General features: G+C 42.4%; 1 protein-coding gene across 1 annotated transcript in view; it reads left to right on the forward strand.

Annotated features, from left to right (window-relative positions):
* LOC122807828 (stimulated by retinoic acid gene 6 protein-like) overlaps positions 1–19575 on the forward strand; it is a gene marked incomplete in the record, with an annotated part of 2062125 nt that overhangs the window by 1176618 nt on the left and 865932 nt on the right. The window contains 1 exon segment of the mRNA XM_044078921.1: positions 16209–16279. Coding sequence (XP_043934856.1) covers positions 16209–16279 — 71 coding nt within the window.

Consider the following 19575-nt stretch of genomic DNA (forward strand, 5'->3'; position numbering starts at 1 on the left):
AGAAGGCACAGTCACAGGGCCTTACAGTATGAAAGGAGCAAAGGGAAGAAGGCACAGTCACAGGGCCGTACAGTCTGAAAGGAGCAAAGGGAAGAAGGCACAGTCACAGGGCCGTACAGTATGAAAGGAGCAAAGGGAAGAAGGCACAGTCACAGGGCCTCACAGTATGAAAGGAGCAAAGGGAAGAAGGCACAGTCACAGGGCCTTACAGTGTGAAAGGAGCAAAGGGAAGAAGGCACAGTCACAGGGCCGTACAGTCTGAAAGGAGCAAAGGGAAGAAGGCACAGTCACAGGGCCTTACAGTATGAAAGGAGCAAAGGGAAGAAGGCACAGTCACAGGGCCTTACAGTATGAAAGGAGCAAAGGGAAGAAGGCACAGTCACAGGGCCTTACAGTATGAAAGGAGCAAAGGGAAGAAGGCACAGTCACAGGGCCTCACAGTATGAAAGGAGCAAAGGGAAGAAGGCACAGTCACAGGGCCTTACAGTATGAAAGGAGCAAAGGGAAGAAGGCACAGTCACAGGGCCTTACAGTATGAAAGGAGCAAAGGGAAGAAGGCACAGTCACAGGGCCTTACAGTATGAAAGGAGCAAAGGGAAGAAGGCACAGTCACAGGGCCTTACAGTATGAAAGGAGCAAAGGGAAGAAGGCACAGTCACAGGGCCTTACAGTATGAAAGGAGCAAAGGTAAGAAGGCACAGTCACAGGGCCTTACAGTATGAAAGGAGCAAAGGGGAGAAGGCACAGTCACAGGGCCTTACAGTATGAAAGGAGCAAAGGGGAGAAGGCACAGTCACAGGGCCTTACAGTATGAAAGGAGCAAAGGGAAGAAGGCACAGTCACAGGGCCTTACAGTGTGAAAGGAGCAAAGTGGAGAAGGCACAGTCACAGGGCCTTACAGTATGAAAGGAGCAAAGGGGAGAAGGCACAGTCACAGGGCCTTACAGTATGAAAGGAGCAAAGGGAAGAAGGCACAGTCACAGGGCCTTACAGTATGAAAGGAGCAAAGGGAAGAAGGCACAGTCACAGGGCCTTACAGTATGAAAGGAGCAAAGGGAAGAAGGCACAGTCACAGGGCCTTACAGTATGAAAGGAGCAAAGGGAAGAAGGCACAGTCACAGGGCCTTACAGTATGAAAGGAGCAAAGGGAAGAAGGCACAGTCACAGGGCCTTACAGTATGAAAGGAGCAAAGGGGAGAAGGCACAGTCACAGGGCCTTACAGTATGAAAGGAGCAAAGGGAAGAAGGCACAGTCACAGGGCCTTACAGTATGAAAGGAGCAAAGGGGAGAAGGCACAGTCACAGGGCCTTACAGTATGAAAGGAGCAAAGGGAAGAAGGCACAGTCACAGGGCCTTACAGTATGAAAGAGCAAAGGGAAGAAGGCACAGTCACAGGGCCTTACAGTATGAAAGGAGCAAAGGGAAGAAGGCACAGTCACAGGGCCTTACAGTATGAAAGGAGCAAAGGGAAGAAGGCACAGTCACAGGGCCTTACAGTATGAAAGGAGCAAAGGGAAGAAGGCACAGTCACAGGGCCTTACAGTATGAAAGGAGCAAAGGGAGAAGGCACAGTCACAGGGCCTTACAGTATGAAAGGAGCAAAGGGAGAAGGCACAGTCACAGGGCCTTACAGTATGAAAGGAGCAAAGGGAAGAAGGCACAGTCACAGGGCCTTACAGTATGAAAGGAGCAAAGGGGAGAAGGCACAGTCACAGGGCCTTACAGTATGAAAGGAGCAAAGGGAAGAAGGCACAGTCACAGGGCCTTACAGTATGAAAGGAGCAAAGGGGAGAAGGCACAGTCACAGGGCCTTACAGTATGAAAGGAGCAAAGGGAAGAAGGCACAGTCACAGGGCCTTACAGTATGAAAGGAGCAAAGGAAAGAAGGCACAGTCACAGGGCCGTACAGTCTGAAAGGAGCAAAGGGGAGAAGGCACAGTCACAGGGCCTTACAGTATGAAAGGAGCAAAGGGAAGAAGGCACAGTCACAGGGCCTTACAGTATGAAAGGAGCAAAGGGGAGAAGGCACAGTCACAGGGCCTTACAGTATGAAAGGAGCAAAGGGAAGAAGGCACAGTCACAGGGCCTTACAGTATGAAAGGAGCAAAGGGAAGAAGGCACAGTCACAGGGCCTTACAGTATGAAAGGAGCAAAGGGAAGAAGGCACAGTCACAGGGCCTTACAGTATGAAAGGAGCAAAGGGAAGAAGGCACAGTCACAGGGCCTTACAGTATGAAAGGAGCAAAGGGAGAAGGCACAGTCACAGGGCCTTACAGTATGAAAGGAGCAAAGGGAAGAAGGCACAGTCACAGGGCCTCACAGTATGAAAGAACAAAGGGAAGAAGGCACAGTCACAGGGCCTTACAGTATGAAAGGAGCAAAGGGAAGAAGGCACAGTCACAGGGCCTTACAGTATGAAAGGAGCAAAGGGAAGAAGGCACAGTCACAGGGCCTTACAGTATGAAAGGAGCAAAGGGAAGAAGGCACAGTCACAGGGCCTTACAGTATGAAAGGAGCAAAGGGAAGAAGGCACAGTCACAGGGCCTTACAGTGTGAAAGGAGCAAAGGGAAGAAGGCACAGTCACAGGGCCTTACAGTATGAAAGGAGCAAAGGGAAGAAGGCACAGTCACAGGGCCTTACAGTATGAAAGGAGCAAAGGGAAGAAGGCACAGTCACAGGGCCTTACAGTATGAAAGGAGCAAAGGGAAGAAGGCACAGTCACAGGGCCTTACAGTATGAAAGGAGCAAAGGGAAGAAGGCACAGTCACAGGGCCTTACAGTATGAAAGGAGCAAAGGGAAGAAGGCACAGTCACAGGGCCTTACAGTGTGAAAGGAGCAAAGGGAAGAAGGCACAGTCACAGGGCCTTACAGTATGAAAGGAGCAAAGGTAAGAAGGCACAGTCACAGGGCCTTACAGTATGAAAGGAGCAAAGGGGAGAAGGCACAGTCACAGGGCCTTACAGTATGAAAGGAGCAAAGGGAAGAAGGCACAGTCACAGGGCCTTACAGTATAAAAGGAGCAAAGGGGAGAAGGCACAGTCACAGGGCCTTACAGTATGAAAGGAGCAAAGGGAAGAAGGCACAGTCACAGGGCCTTACAGTATGAAAGGAGCAAAGGGGAGAAGGCACAGTCACAGAGCCTTGCAGTTTTACCTTCCTTTCTGGCACACACACGTGCATGTGCTGTATGTGCATGCATGCATGTACATGTGCATGTGAGTGTATGTGCATGCATGTATGTGTGAGTGTGTGTATGCATGCATGTGTGTGTGTGCATGCATAACTTTCTGTATATGTGTGAGTGATTGTCTCCCTGTCTCTGCATCTATTTGTGTGTATATTTGTAACCCATTGTGTGTGTGTGTGTGTGTGTGTGTGTGTGTGTGTGTGTGTGTGTGTGTGTGTGTGTGTGTGTGTGTGTGTGTGTGTGTGTGTGTGTGTGTGTAGACATTATTACATTTTTACATAAAGTTACATATAAATGTATGTATATATTGGACTTAAAATGCATCCTTGAATTGCAATTCCGTATCCTATAGTATGTATGGGTGGGAGAACTATTTTGCATTAAAAATATAATGACTATGTATATGCTAATAATAAAATGAATATAAAATAATTTAACTGATAGCTTATTTTCTATGCACGATAATGTCTTCCAACTGTGGATGTTGCAGGGAAATAACAGACCTTCCAGGAATGTAGAGGACCAGTACCTCACAACATCCCTGAGCAATGCATTATTTCCCTGTAATGCCCTCCCTGCTGGGCATTATTGCTTGTGTGGGGTTCAATGTGTTTGGTCAACAGATGCTTTGGTCAACAGTTAAAAGTGCAGGGTCATTTGTATGAGCAACCCATTTATCGGCTGGATGTATCATCAGATGTGTGCTTTACCAAAACAATTAGGTGGGAAGTTTACTAGATGTTTGTGTGTGTGTGTGTGTGTGTGTGTGTGTGTGTGTGTGTGTGTGTGTGTGTGTGTGTGTGTGTGTGTGTGTCAGTCAGTGCGTATGCACATGGTGAGTGTGCAAGCTGTCTTATGTAGTGATAGTGTTATGGGAAAAGGTTTTTTTTAAGTTAAGATGCACATTAGGTTTGGGGACAGGGCAGGATTAGGGTTGGCATGTTTGCCCCCCCCTGCTCCATCTCCATAATGCATGCTAACCTTTCCCATAATCCTAATGTGCAACTTAACTTAAAAAAAAAGTTGCTCTTTAACACTACCACTATTCAGATAAATTTCAGATGAATGTGGTCGGGTTATGGGTAGTGCAAGAGAAAAATGAAATTTACTTCCTTTTTTAATGTAACTTACAGATTCTACTTAACATTCATGTAAAAACAGACTGGACTCCTCTTAAGCAACTGCCTTTGATGCCGCTGTGCAGCACTTCAGTGACACCTTCCTTACTATTGTAAACAGGCTTGCACCTCCAAGAACAGTTTGTGTCAAAGCCAACTACACACCATATTAACCCATGAGACTTGTACCCTCCTAAAACAAAAGGACAAAGCATGGCAAACTTGAGCAAAAAATAAATCACTCCAAAAAACGTTTAATTTACCAGCAACTTTGAAACAGTGCCTAACACCAGATTAAGCTAGACAAACAACACTACTATTCTAATTTGCAATGGAAATACAGAATGAATCCACAAAAATTCTGGAACACAATCAATAATATACTTCATACTGGCCAAACCACCCCCCCCCCCAACACACACACACACACAAAATTTATTGCTGAACAATTTAACATATTCTTCACTGAAAGAGTTTTAGCACTGACTAAGAATAGCAAGTCTCCCACAATGCCAACACCCAAAAATACAAGCAATTTTGTAGATGCATTCTCATTTCAGACAGTCCCAAAACAAACTATTGCAAAACTATTAAAGAAGTTGAAACCCACTTCACTGGCAACAGATAACTTAACAGCAGAATATCTAAAGTTAACAGCAGTTGTTATTGCCTTCACTATGTCAGTACTTATAAACCATGTTATAACAGTGCAGTATGTCTCAGCTATTTGGAAAATTGCATATATTACACCATTACACAAAGGAGGTAATTCAACCGAACAAACTACCGGCACACTGCTATACTTTCACCACTTTCTACAATTCTGGAAAGATGTATCCACTTTCAACTTCCTAAACACCGTCTAAACAATAATCTCCTCTCAACGTCACAGCGTGGATTCCGACCATATCATAGCACTACTACAACTCTTCTAAGTTTCGCTAATACTATAAATTCAGAGACAATGGCAAAATAGTGTCTTCAGTCTTTTTGGACATGTCTAAAGCATTCAGTACAGTTTCCCATCCTAAGTTACTGTCCACTCTGAATAATCTTAATATCAACCCTGATGCTGTTAACTGGTTTCAAAGTTATCTATCTAGCCACCAGCAAGCTATGAAATGGAAGCAAGATCTATACCCACCATTTCCTGTTACACTCGAAGTCCCTCAGGGTTTAATCCTACATCCCCTCCTCCTCAGCATATTCATAAATGATCTTAATACTGCCTCCTGTCAAGCATCTATCATACAGTCACACAAAAAGCCTTCTCTGATATTGAAATGTGGCTAGCAAACTCACGACTCATTCTCAACCCTAATAAAACTAAACTTGTGATCTCTCACCCATCTAAACCTATTAACCTCCCAGCTAACTTTTATATCACTGCCAGTAATAATACTAGGATTTTCCCAGATTCTGAAACAAAACTATTAGGCATCATAACGGCCAACAGACTAAAAGTTGACATACACATTTCTAACACAAGCAAAAAGGTGCACAAGAAAATGGGAACAATGTATAGAAACAAAAAGTTCTTAACAGACGCTGCAAGAATAGCCATAGCTTGAACCCACCTTCTCTCCTCACTCTTATATGCATCCCCCCTACGTACCAACCTCAAAAAGTCAGAACTAAGTAAATTATAATCATGTGACAATAAGATTGCTAAATTTGCAACAGATTCCACACATTCAACCCGTCACTGTTAATGCCTAAACAATCATTCTTGGTTGGTACTGCCTCATGTTATGAAGTATAACCAATTAATAATGGCTCACAAAATAATGCACAATCCTTACAATGTACCTTCCCTAGAAAATCTTCTACAACCATATTCTAAGATTCTTAGTTTTCGATCATCTAACAAAGACTTACTCCAAGTAACCAAAGTATCCAATACAGCAGGCAACTCTCTTTACTCTGTAACTTTATTGCCAAAAATTGCAATACCCCTTCCTCATAGCATTAGATCCATAAGCAATCAATCATTTAAAAGTATCTCTCAAAAGACACTTATTTGAATCTTAGCTTTGCACATGTAACACTCCAGGTTAATTATTAACTTAGCATTACTTCTACAATTTGGCTGTACATGCTAACTCTGTTAACATATCCCTTCTAGCAACACTACCTCTCTATAAGTAGTTACATTCCTAGCTGCAACTTTCACCATGGAAGTATTACTAACTATGCAGTAGTTTGCCTAAGTAATTCTCCCTACTTAATTTCCTAACTAATGTTATGTTCCTCCACATATATAAGTTCAACCATATATTTGTCTATATTCAACTATTCATAGGTTCATAGGTTCATATGTTTATACTAGGCTATCTGCCCTAAGGCATTTATAAGCCTAGCCCAAAGTTTTGTGGCTTACGCCACCCCTTATATGAAAAAATACTGTGCCCATTAGTTTGTTGTGCCTCTGTCCAGCAGTGACACAGAGATGATTCCCGGGGTAAACCTATGATCTCCCATCCACAGGTCAAGATTTATCTTGAACAGAGCCAGCGAGGTGCTCTGCCTCACATGGACCGGGATTTTATTCCACAGCATAGGGAGTCTCTGAGTGATAAATCTATCCCTCCAGCACGTCCTATTTATATCCATGTTAAGGTTTAAGTCACTTGCTCTAGTGGTTTTGGTGGATTTGGATTTTTTGAGGTGGAGCATGTCCATTAATTCCGGGTTGGACATGGCCTTGTATGTCAGGCACATGTCACCTCTGAGCAGACGGTATGCGACTGAATAGAGCTGGAGTTTCTTCAATCTGGCAGCATATGACAGATTTTGGAGTCCCTTTATCCTTTTGGTGAGGAACTTTTGGGGTCTCTCCAATTGCTGCAGATGTCGGGTGAGATACATCCCGAATGGGGCATTGTACTCGATCATTGGTCTGATAAGTGAAGAGTACAGGGGAACAATGACCTCACTAGATCTGGATGTGAATCCCTTCATGATCAGGTGGGCAATGTAGAAGGTCTTTCTAACCACTTTAGCAACGTGAGTGTCAAAAGAAAGGCCACTGTCAACCTGGGTCCCCAGGTCCCTGATAACCTCTTCTGTGCTTAGTGGATTGCCACCTATATGGTAGCTTGGGGTTACCTTGTTTTTCCCGAAGGGTATGACTATACATTTTTTGGCGTTTAACTTCAGGCCATGGCTCTGGCACCAGCTATCTGTTTCTGTGAGTCCCTTCTGAAGGATATCCGTGTCCGATGCACTTTCCACTATGGCGCCCAGTTTGCAGTCATCTGCAAACTTTGTCAGCCAAAGTCCTCCCATGTTGGCCTGTACTTCTGAGAAGTAGATGCCGAACAATAGGGGGCCAAGGACCGAGCCCTGTGGGACACCACTTGTGACCGGCTTGGAGTCTGACATAGCGCCAGCAACTCTAACCCTGTGGGTTCTGTCCTTAAGCCAGTTTGCAACCCATCTTGTGACATATGGGTTTACATTTAAGCTGGTAAGTTTTTCTACAATACCCAAGTGGGGTATTGTGTCGAAAACCTTTGCAAGGTCAAGGTAGGCTGTATAGACTGCCTTTCCCTCATCAATGGCCTTGGTGACTGTTTCAAAGAAGTCGACCAAGTTCAAAAGACATGATCTGCCCTTGACAAAGCCAAACTGGGTTGGGTCCAATGTCTGCAAGTCCCCTATATCTTTGTTTATAAGCTCCATTATGATCCTCTCCATAGCTTTGCAGATTAGACTTGTTAAGCTTATGGGGCGGTAATTACCAGGGTCCGTAGAGGCACCGCCTTTGTGGAGTGGGACCACAGTTGCTGTACGCCACTCCTTGGGCACGTATCCTGTGGTAAGGCTGAGATTAAACAGGTGCCTTATGTGCAGGTTTAATTCCTCATTTAGCTCGTGTAGCACATAGCCGGGGACACCATCCGGTCCCATTGATGCTGTGTTTTTAGCTTTAGAGAGAGCAGCTTTCACCTGCGCATTTGAGATGTCTGGGAGGCTACACTCCGCTGGGATAGTTATCTCTCCTTTAGGCCACAGGAGGGGGGTGAAGTTTGCACTGAACCTGTCTGCCAGTATGTTGGCAATGTCTGTGGGTTCAGTGATTTTTGTATCATTTTGGACTAACTCTGAGCATATCTGGGAGTTTCCACCCAGGTTCCTAACATAGCTGAAAAAGGCCTTATGATTGTCCTTTGAATCCATGGCAATTTTTCTCTCAAAATTGGCCTTAGTTGATTTTATGAGTGCTCGTATTTTTTTACTAATAATGATCAGGGGTGACTTCCCTTTTATGGATTTTGTTCTATCATGTAATAGCTTTCTCCTCTTATTGTAAAGTTTGTTAATGGCTGGGGTCCACCAGACTGGACGTTTGCCCTTTGTGGAAAGAGTCTTGGTTTTATTTGGGATTGCCTGATCCATGCAGTCCTGGAGGTGTTCATAGAAGGCATTTGTAAGGGCTTCCGCAGCTTGGGTTGTGGTTTCCACTGGCTCAGCTGTTTAAAGTCTTCTTCTATTTGATACTATGTGCATATTTTGTTTTAAAATTTTTATCCTGTAAATGTGTTAACACTTTTTTTTTTGTCTATAATTTCTATTACTTGATGTGATGACATTGTATGTAAGCTTAAGTTGGAGCTTTTCTCCCCAGGCCACCACTGAAAACGGGCACTGTCCCAGTCAGACCATCCCGGTGAACAGATGTAAAATAAATAAATAAATGAATAAATGTGCAATTTGTAGAATGTTTACACATGGAACAGTATCTGCATCTCTAAACATATGCATTTTCAGATCACTCTCAGTACAACACTGACTTTTTACTGGTAGAAGTTAATCATGGGTCACATGTCCTAATAATGGACTCCGTTTGATAAATATAGTGGTTAAATGGAGTAAAGAAGTCTGTAGTAGACACAGAGATCCAGTTTATTTTTTCATGTAGCAATGCTCCTTGTTTGCATACAACCAAATCTCAGATGCTTTGTTTTTCAGTTGACTTTAAAATTGATGTATTTTGGAAAACAGTAAAGCAACTACAAGAACAATATATTCAAGTATGGGAATTAACACATAACCAGCTATTGCTTTTCTTTCTTATGTGGTTAGAAACTAAGCTGTTCTGTAAGAAATTTTAAGTTGTGACAAGATTGATGCACTGTATGGGTTTGGAAGGATAAACTTTTGTGAGTGTGTATCTCCAAATATTTTTGCTGTGGTGTGACCAAAAGAAGAGGGGAAAATCCCTGAGAATTTTACCGGCAGTCTTTGTATTCTTTCTTAAGGTATCATTGTTATAATTAGAAGGAAATAAATATATCTCTGGGAAAAGAGTACTGTTTTAAAGAAACATTCAATGATTACCGAGTACACAAAAGAAGTCAATCCACGATACAGCACCAACGTCGGGAATGTAGCTGAAACTACAGCTTGTATTAGCTGTGAAATGCAACCCAAGAAAGGAGATACATGTACAAGATATAAGTTATTCCTACCTGCCTGAGCAACAAGAAGCTGTGTTTGGTGATAGTTCACACCAGCTTCTCACTGAAAAGAAGCTTAATGGGGTATCAGTATTGTACTGAGAGTGATCTGAAAATGCATATGTTTAGAGATGTTGCAATAACAGCTCCAATGGAACACAGCAGGCATACTCAGCACATAGAAAGACAAATAATAGTAACTTACCAGCTAAGGAGAGGAATGTTGAATGGTAGCTAATCAGGTAGGGGACAGTGCTGGCCACTTATGCAAGTCACAGTTAGTAACTCTGACATGTAGAAAAGAGCATATTACATCCTGTCTGATAATTTAACATGGAGGATTGATCGATGATAATGAGTTTTATCCTGTAGGTTAAAGTTTGATTCACTCACTCCCCATTTGCCTACTATGTGACATAGAAAATGCTACTTAACCTGGCAAATGGGGGCAAAAACAGCCTAAGTGTTAAAAATGCATAATCCTGATAAAGACAAAGAAATAGATGTAGAACTAGAAGTTGTTAAGTTACTGAACTGTCTCCACAGCAAGTAACAAACACAAACCTCTTCTTACCAGAAGATTCCACTAGTTAATGTGGTGAATATCATTCACTACAGATACTGATAGAGAGCACTGTTTAGTACATTATATCGGACTATGTCAATTGATTCTGTTCACAAAGCAGCAAATGATTGTACAAAGACAGAAAGGGAAGACCCTATAGAGAAAATCAAACTGAGAAAAACAAAAACAGAATGTGAACAGACATTTCCCATGATAAGGTTAAAGGAGTATGCCCAGAATTTAAAAAGACTAAACCTCATCTCGGTTTTGGAAGCCTGATGACACTTCTTTTCTGTCAAATATTGATGGCCCATTTGAGCAGATGGTCGTGAGTCTCGTAGATTGATTAGTAGTAAGGTACAGTAATAGATTTCAATAAACTCAGCTGATTGCTGACTACGTTATCAAGTTTCCTGAATCAATACAACTGAAAAGGAAAACAATAATTCAGTAACAAATTAATCAATGTTACATTTGTTCGAGTTAATCATCATCATCAGCCCCTTTTTTTCCCCATTTTTCTAAAGGGGGTCGGGGTATCGTGTTAACTGCCACCAACTCTCTCAATTCAGTGCCACACTTCTGCCTTCTTAAACACTCATGCCTGACTGTTGCAGATCTTTTCACACAATCCATCCACCTCCTTGCTGGATGTCCTCACTTCCTCTTAACTTCTTCCTGTCTGTCCCAAATCTTCCTCACCAGATTGTCTTCTGCTTTTCTACACATGTGCCCATACCATCGTAATCTGTTCTCTTTGATCTTTTCTGCAACTGGAGCTACTTTGGCTTCTGCTCTTATATCATCATTTCTTCGCCTGTCCCACAGTGTGCATGCTACCACCCATCTCAGGCATTTCATTTCCATCACCTCTAGCTTTCACATCTGTTCTGCCTTTACTGCCCAGGTTTCTGTACCATACAGTAGTACTGGTCTCACCACTGTCTTTTACACCTTACTTTTCAGCTTCTTTGGCATTCTGCTGTCATAGACTGCACCTGATACTTTATGCCAGTTGGCTGCAGTCCCTCTGATTCTAGCTTTGACCTCTTCACTCAGACTACCCTTCTCCTCAACTACTCCTCCCAGATACTTGAAGCTGTTTACCTGTTCCACTATCTTCCCTTCTATCTCTATTCCTTCTTCTGATTTCCCCCAATTTGCTTCCATTACCACCATCTTATCTGTGTTTAGTTTCATCCCATGTGCCTTCAGATTTGCATTTCATTCTCCTATCCTTTGCTGAAGGTCTAGCTCAGAGTCTGCCTGTAATGCCACATCGTCAGCATACAGCAGCTTTGTTGATCCATCCTCTCCAACCTGTTTGCTAATGTAGTCCATCACCAGTATGAACAGCAGTGGGCTCAGAGCTGAACCCTGATGTACACGCACTCCCACTGGGGACCCCTCTGTGTAGCCGAACACTGTTCGTACTTGAGTCATTGGTTCCTTGTACATAGCCTGCTCTAATTCTACCAATGTTTCTGGGCCTTCAAATCACTGCAGTACTGCCCGAATCAGCTTTCCTGGGCCCTTGTCATATGCTTTCTCCAAGTCTAGGAATGCCCAGTTGGACTCTCTCCTCATCTCTAGCTTCTTTTCAAATCTGCCCCAATGCAAACATCAGGTCAGTTGTGCTGCATCCAGATCTGAATCCAAACTGCTCATCTCCCATCTTACATTCTACTACTCTGTGTATCCATTTATCAATCACTCTCTCCAGAACTTTCATGCAGTGTGACAGGAGTTTGATGCCTTTGTACTGCCCACAGTTGTGGATGTCCCCTTTCTTCTTGTACACTGGCATGAGTATGTTCATTCTCCAGTCATCTGGGATATGCCTTTCTCTCCACACTGCTATTAGTACCCTCAGGACCCATTTCTCCCCTATCTCACCCAGCATCTTTATCATATCTGCTGTGACCTCATCTGAGACAGCTGCTCTCCCTGACTTCATTTTCCTTATTACTGTTCTTACTTCCTCTAGGGTGAGATCTTCCTCTTCTCAGGCTGCGCCTGGGGCAGTACAGCTTCTGTGGGTTTTCTTAATTCAGAAACTGCTGGAAATTCTCCTTCCATCTGCCTTTGATGTCCTGTGGACTGGTGAGCAGGTGTTGCTGGCATCTCTTATGAAAGGTGTCTGACTATCTTCTTTATCTTTCTGTCTTTGCCTTGCAACCTGATATAGTTTCTTTGTACCCCTTACTGAGTCACTTTCCAGAAGTTGCTAGAGTGCCAGCAATGCCCTATTCTTTGCTATTGCAACTTCTTTCTTAGACAGCCAGTAGTCATCCTTAGCCTGGTCTGTCTTTTCTATCTCCCACTTCTTCCTGCACTCCATCTTTCTTTTGATGACCTCCTGGACTTCTGTATTCCACTACCAACTTTCCTTATGTACCTTATTCCCATAACTGCCTCGGCCACATATCTTTTCTGTACTCCTAACACATGCTGTTTTTAGGCGCTGCCATTCTTCTTCAACTCCACCTATTTCTTCCTCTTCTTGGGGTGCTACAGCCCAGAGTAATTTCTTGAACTGTTGTACTTTCTCTCCAGACAACTTCCAGGTCTTCATCCTGTTCTCTGTTGACTTTAGAGCCTTCTCTGACCACTGCTTTCAGCTGATTGTGACAACTAGTGGTTTATCCTGTGGGCCAACTGTTTCACTGGGGATGACTTTGCAATCATGGATTCTACCCCAGTGCTTTTTCCTTACTAGGAGGAAGTCTACCTGAGTTGCATGTTGGCTACTCTTATATGTGATCTTGTGACTGTCTCTCTTTCTGAACCATGTGTTGGCTACTATCAAGCCATTTGCCAACAGAAGTCTAGAATGGCTTCTCCTTCTTTATTGCTATTGCTCCACCCATGTGGACCCAGGCAGTCCTTATATCCTGTTCTGTCTGTCCCGATGTGTGCATTTAAGTCACCCATTATCAACACCAATTCATGTTGTCCTGCTTTATCTAGTAGGTCCTGCAACTGCTGTGTGAATGCACTCTTTTACTCACTATCACAACCCTGCTGTGGAGCATAGGCTGAGGTTAAGAATACTGCCCTATCATTACACTGGACTGCCATGAGTCTGTCATTAATTCTGATGATATGCCTTACTGCCTTCTGAAGCTTCTCTCTCGCCACAATTCCTACACCATTTCTAGCCTGCCCTCCACCTGAGTAGTGGACTCTGGATCCCAAGCCAAGAGGCTTTACTGCACTGCCCTTCAATCTCATCTCTTCATCTCAGTCTGTGATCTGTGTTCTCTTATCTTGAGGATACTGCGCACCACAGTAGATGCCCAAATCGGCTGATCTGTACAACTCTTCCCCCTATAGAGCACCATGTAGAGTCTGTGCTGCTGCCCACAGCTCCATTTATTGGTGAGTTTGAGATGGAATTATGCGGCATGTTTTTCGGACATGGGAGAAACCCCATGGAGACACAGAGAAAACATGCAAACTCCAAACTTCAAATAGGCATTGGTCGGAGGTCAGGATCAAACCTTGTACCTTGTGCATGGGAGGCAAAGACCTTAACCACTAAGCAATCTGACCTATCAAGTTAAGAATATCCAAATAAATACTCACAGACCAGAGAACCCCAGGTACATTCATGATAATTAATCAGCTTTGCCAGTGTTTTAAAGTACAATAGTTAAGAATTTAATGTACCACCCTCAAACTGACTGGTCAGTGAAGTAATTTAATAAAATTCCAAGGTATGCTAAAGGAGGCCATAGAATAAGATGGAAAGAAATGGGTTTGTTACTTCCTCAATTCTCATTTGCTTTAAGTGAGGTACCTGACACTTCAGTAAGATTTATTCTATCTAAGCTGATATTATGGGAGACAGCTCCAAGACTTGCCATGTATAGCTACAGAAATTTGTGAGGAAGAGAAAAACACATTTAAAAGAATAATAGCACACTGCACAAACATACGGGAGAGGATTAATATTGTTATGCCAATAGTAAATGAACATATGCAAATGGCAGAAGAAATGAAACATGTAATAGAGGGTGTATAAGATGAATGACAGACTCAGGGCATTTAAAACAGAGGGTATAGTGTGGCAGCGGCAGGGTACAACAGGACTAGCCACCCGTTGGTGTAAACCTTGGCTCTAGATGGTTGTCACTATTGAAGTGACACCCTGACCCCATATTCAAAATGGGATAAAGGTGTTGTGGATGGATGGATGGATGGATGCATGGATGGATGGATGGATGGATGGATAGCATTAGTGACTGACAATAAAGCCTTCACAAGACTGCAAGGACCCTTTAAGGTAGTATACAGATGAATAAATATTACTAAAAAGTAAGGCAGACAGAAAAGAAAAGACCACAAGACATGTATCATGTAAATGTCTTAAAAACATGGAGGGAAGCTGAAGCTTCTACAGTTAGTCTGGGATATGAGGTGGATACCAATGGGAATGTAGCAGGGAAAACTAACCCTATTATGCAAGTAGATGAACATTTTTCCTAAAGCACAGAAAAAGTGAAATAATTCTTACTTATACATTTTTTTCAGAGCTACCTAGTAGAACAACCTCATTTTATTTTATGTATGTTTGTATGTATGTATGTCTGTGTGTATGTATGTATGTTTGTGTGTATGCATGTTTGTGTGTGTGTATGTATGTTTGTATGTTTGTATGCATGTATGTATGTTTGTATGTGTGCATGCATGTATGTATATATGTTTGTGTGAATGTATGTATTTATTTAGTTACATTGTTGACCAGGGTGGAGCATTGACCCTCCTTGGCCATTTCATGCTCAGCCTCAGGATGCATGACGTTTTCAATCTGATCAACAATAAGAGGTAGCAGTCTCAACATAGTCATTTTGAGATAAAATATACATTTTAAACAATTACAATGAAATAGACTTTGCTGTTTCTAAAATATACTTATTTCATAAAAAATCTACACAGTGTAAATTAGCAATACACTTTTTTAACTAAGATGCAGTATCTTTTCTTGATAAATTTCTGATGTGTTGTTAATCTGCAGAATGTACCAAACATTACTTTCTGGCTCCATGGTGCACAGAGCTACAGCTCGGATTATCTGAGATCAGTTAGGGCATCAGGTGTTGGTGTGGTTAGATGAGGGGTAAGAGAATGGGGGGATTGAATGACCCAGGTGTTGGAGGAGATAGTTCAGGAGGCTGAGTGGCTCAGGCATTAAAGGAGCCAAGCGAGGGATGGTCGTGAGTGGCTCAGGTGTCGGAGGGGCCAAGTGGGGGCTGATAGGAGTTACTGGCTCAGGTGTTGGAGTCAGGTGAGGGGGTGGTGGGAGTAGGGAGTACAGGTGTTGGAGGATATTAGTGGGGGTAATGGGAATGTGCCTCAGGTGGTGGAGGACATAAGGAAGAGTGGTAGGAGTGTGTAGATTTTGTTAGCTTGGTCATCCTAGTTGGAGGTAGGAGTTTGGCCTGCTGAAATGCTGGTACCTAATGAAGAGAAATGGGGCAGGGCATGCAGTTCCTGTGCCAGGGATGGGCATTTGGCTCAGTCAAGATTTGTTCATACTGTAGCCTTCATGGAACATGTGGAGGAATGTGTATGACATTAGAAGAAGGTATTGCAGGTACTTATGTTTGTGTTCATGTATATCAACTACCAGGGGAAGTGTTATGGCTAATGAGCAAAAAACTTTGATTGCAGCCTAGGTGAGAGCTTCCAGTCATTGTCTGTTGCTTCATGAAGGAATAAATAGGCTGACTAATGGCAGAAGGGCTGATGGATGGCAGGCCACAGGGGAAAAAGGAATACAAATAGTAAGAACTGTACAATTTCATGTCATTATGCATTATATGTTTCTTAGCTCTCATACTTGATATGATTTTTTTGTTTAATTCCAGAAAGAATATCATTTCATGAACTCTGAAAAAGCAAAACATGTGAAGCGCATCTTCGAAGCCAAAAAGCATCAGTAAGTTTTAACTATTAACACATAAAGGTCAATACTGGTTAAGTAACCGTAGCTTAAGTGTCCTGTAAATTGTGACCTGGGTAATGCTGACATTACAATTTGACTAAAATTGGTTACTTCAAAGGATAAGCTGTTCACACTGGCATGACAGAAAAGACTTGGCCTCAGAAATTTTTCTGATGTTCAACATTTAGATCACTATTGCAGTATGTAAGCTACGTGGGTCCTGCCCAGTGACTGGCCAACTTTCAAACCTTAAGAGCATATTCTTGGTGAGCCCATTGGATCTGTCAGTCAGCTAGCAGTCCTTTATGGCTGGGCAGTTAAGTCCCCAAACAGACAAAACCTTCCAGTAAAATTATTTTTCTGAGGAAAACTTGTGATTTTCTGACTAAAATGTTATGTGTGCTACAAGACTGAATGTTCTAGGACTGTAATAGCATTTCCAAGGGAGTTTGTATATAATACTTTGTGATATTTTTTATGTAAAGGTCTTCCTAAAGGTTTCATAAGTTGGTCTACTTGAGGTAGGATATTGTGCTTGTGAACAGCAGTCAGTGGTTTGTTTACCTCAGAACCACTTGTTCTCTTCTTCACCATTTTACCTTCTACTGACTCATCCAGACTCCACTATGCTCCTTCAAGTTCTCATTCTTGGATAAACTACAGTGCAGTTACAGTTCTCCTTGGTTTTACCTTCACTGGTCCTTAAAAAAAGACATTTGCAAAGAATCTTTGAGTGTCAGGTCAGCTCCTGTTGCACCTCAGCTATTGTTGGCTGACTCTGTTGTGGCCATTCTTGGTTCCACAGACTGTTCACCCCCCACCCAATCCCCCTGATAATGAACCTACAGCCATCAAGGACCTGGGGAGAACCACATCTTCTGCAGCTGTAGGGATGCCATTGATGGACAAGGAGAAGCACCCTTCTCAGTCTCAGTGGAAGGGTCAGGTGAAGGGTCTTCTCTCAGCTGGAATATGGGACATGAATTTGGGATAAGAATGTCTACTACAGGTTGGTCATTTCCCAGGGAGTTTTCCCAGAAAAGTAAACACAGTGAGAATATTTCCTGTTTTCTTCTTGTACCAAACCATGTCCATTGTTATTATATTTCAACTGCTTGATGTTCTGGAGGTAGCACATTTACCTTCTAAGGATGTTTCTTTCTCCCCAAATGTGTGACTGTGGAATTGTTATATATAAGTTAGGGAGAGATGGGGAAAAATCTCCTACAAGGGTATCCCATGCAAAAACTGTGTTTTAGATTTTCTTGGGAGAGGTGTTATTTCATTTTTTGTGATCAGTTTATATTTGCAGAGTTATTTTTTATTGATCATTGAAGGGTGAACTATCATGTTAACAAGATGCATATTCTATGATGGACTAATTCCAAGCAAAAAAAGCCAAAGAAAGGTGGATACCAAGAAACAAAAGTAACAAATGCCAAATGGTTGTCTGAATTAAGTATGTAAAAGAAGTGGGAAAGAGAAAAGGACTCTTAAGAAAAGTATATACTGAAACACATATTCCCTACCAAAGTGCAATAAAAATATTTACAGTAGAATCTTGTTATAATAGACTCGGCTATAACGGAGTTTTGGCTATAATGGTGGAGGGCCATGGGTCCCAGCCACATACTCACATAAATGTGAAGAAAAGGCATCTAGTATAACAAACTCGTTTATAATAGAATTTCACTTATACCAGACTGCTGATAGGCTGTCCTATTTGGTTATAGTGGAATATGCATGCACATTTACATGGGGGTGGTTTGTGTGAAATAGCAGAGAAGGCACCTAGTTGGAAGAGGTGTTCAATAACTCTAGAATTAAAAATTCAAACTGTAGTTTTAATAGAAAATAAGAAAACAGGCTGAAATTGTACAGGAGTATGGTCTTAGTAAGTCAACAGTGATATTTGGATTAAGTGAGAGAAATACAAATGCTCTGGGCAGTTTGCTGACAGTAGCAAGAAAATGCAGATGTTGCCATACAATGACATTAATAATGCTTTTTTCCATGCACTCAGTCAGTGCGCCCATGTCTCATGCAATATTAAAAGAATGGGTGGCTAGTTTTGCCTGTGCACTTGGTCATGGCGACTTTAACTGTGGTGATGGCTAGTTGGATCAGTCTAAGAAATACCAAGCTGTTATATTTCAGATTCTGAGTGGAGAATCACAGTCTGTACTGAGAGAATTCACTGAGGAATGGCTGCAAAACATGCTAACACAGCTGCTAGATGAATATGACAAATGCAACATATTCAAAGCAGATGAAACGGGTTTGTTCTTTAAGTTGCTGCCAGACCGCACAATGACATTCAAAGGAGACACTTGCCATGGCGGTAAGAGAAGTAAAGAGCATCTTACTTTATTGTTTGCTGTGAATATGGCTGGATCTGAAAGGTTTGCACTGTTAGCCATTGATGTTTCAAAGGTGTAACGTCAGTGCCAGTGCAGTACAGAAACAAGGACAAACCATGGATGACTGAGAGTCTGTTCAGTGAGTGGCTGGGAGGATTGGACAGAAAATTTGTAAAGGAAAAACGGCATGTACTGATGGCCATTGATAACTGTAACACACATGATACAGCTGGTACTGATATTCATTGATAACTGCAGGACACATGATACACCTGGTACTGACGGTCATTGATAACTGTAGCGCACATGATACAGCTGGTACTGATGTTCATTGATAACTGTAGCACACATGATACAGCTGGTATTGATAGTCATTGATAACTGTAGGGTACATGATACAGCTGGTAGTGATGGTCATTGATAACTGTACGGTACATGATAGAGCTGGTAGTGATGGTCATTGATAACTGTAGTGCACATGATACAGCTGGTACAGATGGTCATTGATAACTGTACGGTACATGATAGAGCTGGTAGTGATGGTCATTGATAACTGTAGTGCACATGATACAGCTGGTACAGATGGTCATTGATAACTGTAGTGCACATGATACAGCTGGAACCGATGGGCATTGATAACTGCAGTGCACATGACACACCTGGTACTGACAGTCATTGAGAACTGTAGGGCACATGATACACCTGGTACTGACAGTCATTGATAACTGTAGTGCACATGATACAGTTGGTACTGACAGTCATTGATAGCTGTAGAGCACAGAATACAGCTGGTACTGATGTTCATTGATAACTGTAGCGCACATGATACAGCTGGTACTGATGTTCATTGATAACTGTAGCACACATGATACAGCTGGTATTGATAGTCATTGATAACTGTAGGGTACATGATACAGCTGGTAGTGATGG

The sequence above is a fragment of the Protopterus annectens genome, chromosome 7.part1 (assembly GCF_019279795.1).
Source record: "Protopterus annectens isolate FY-2018-M chromosome 7.part1, PAN1.0, whole genome shotgun sequence".
Classification (NCBI taxonomy): domain Eukaryota; kingdom Metazoa; phylum Chordata; order Ceratodontiformes; family Protopteridae; genus Protopterus; species Protopterus annectens.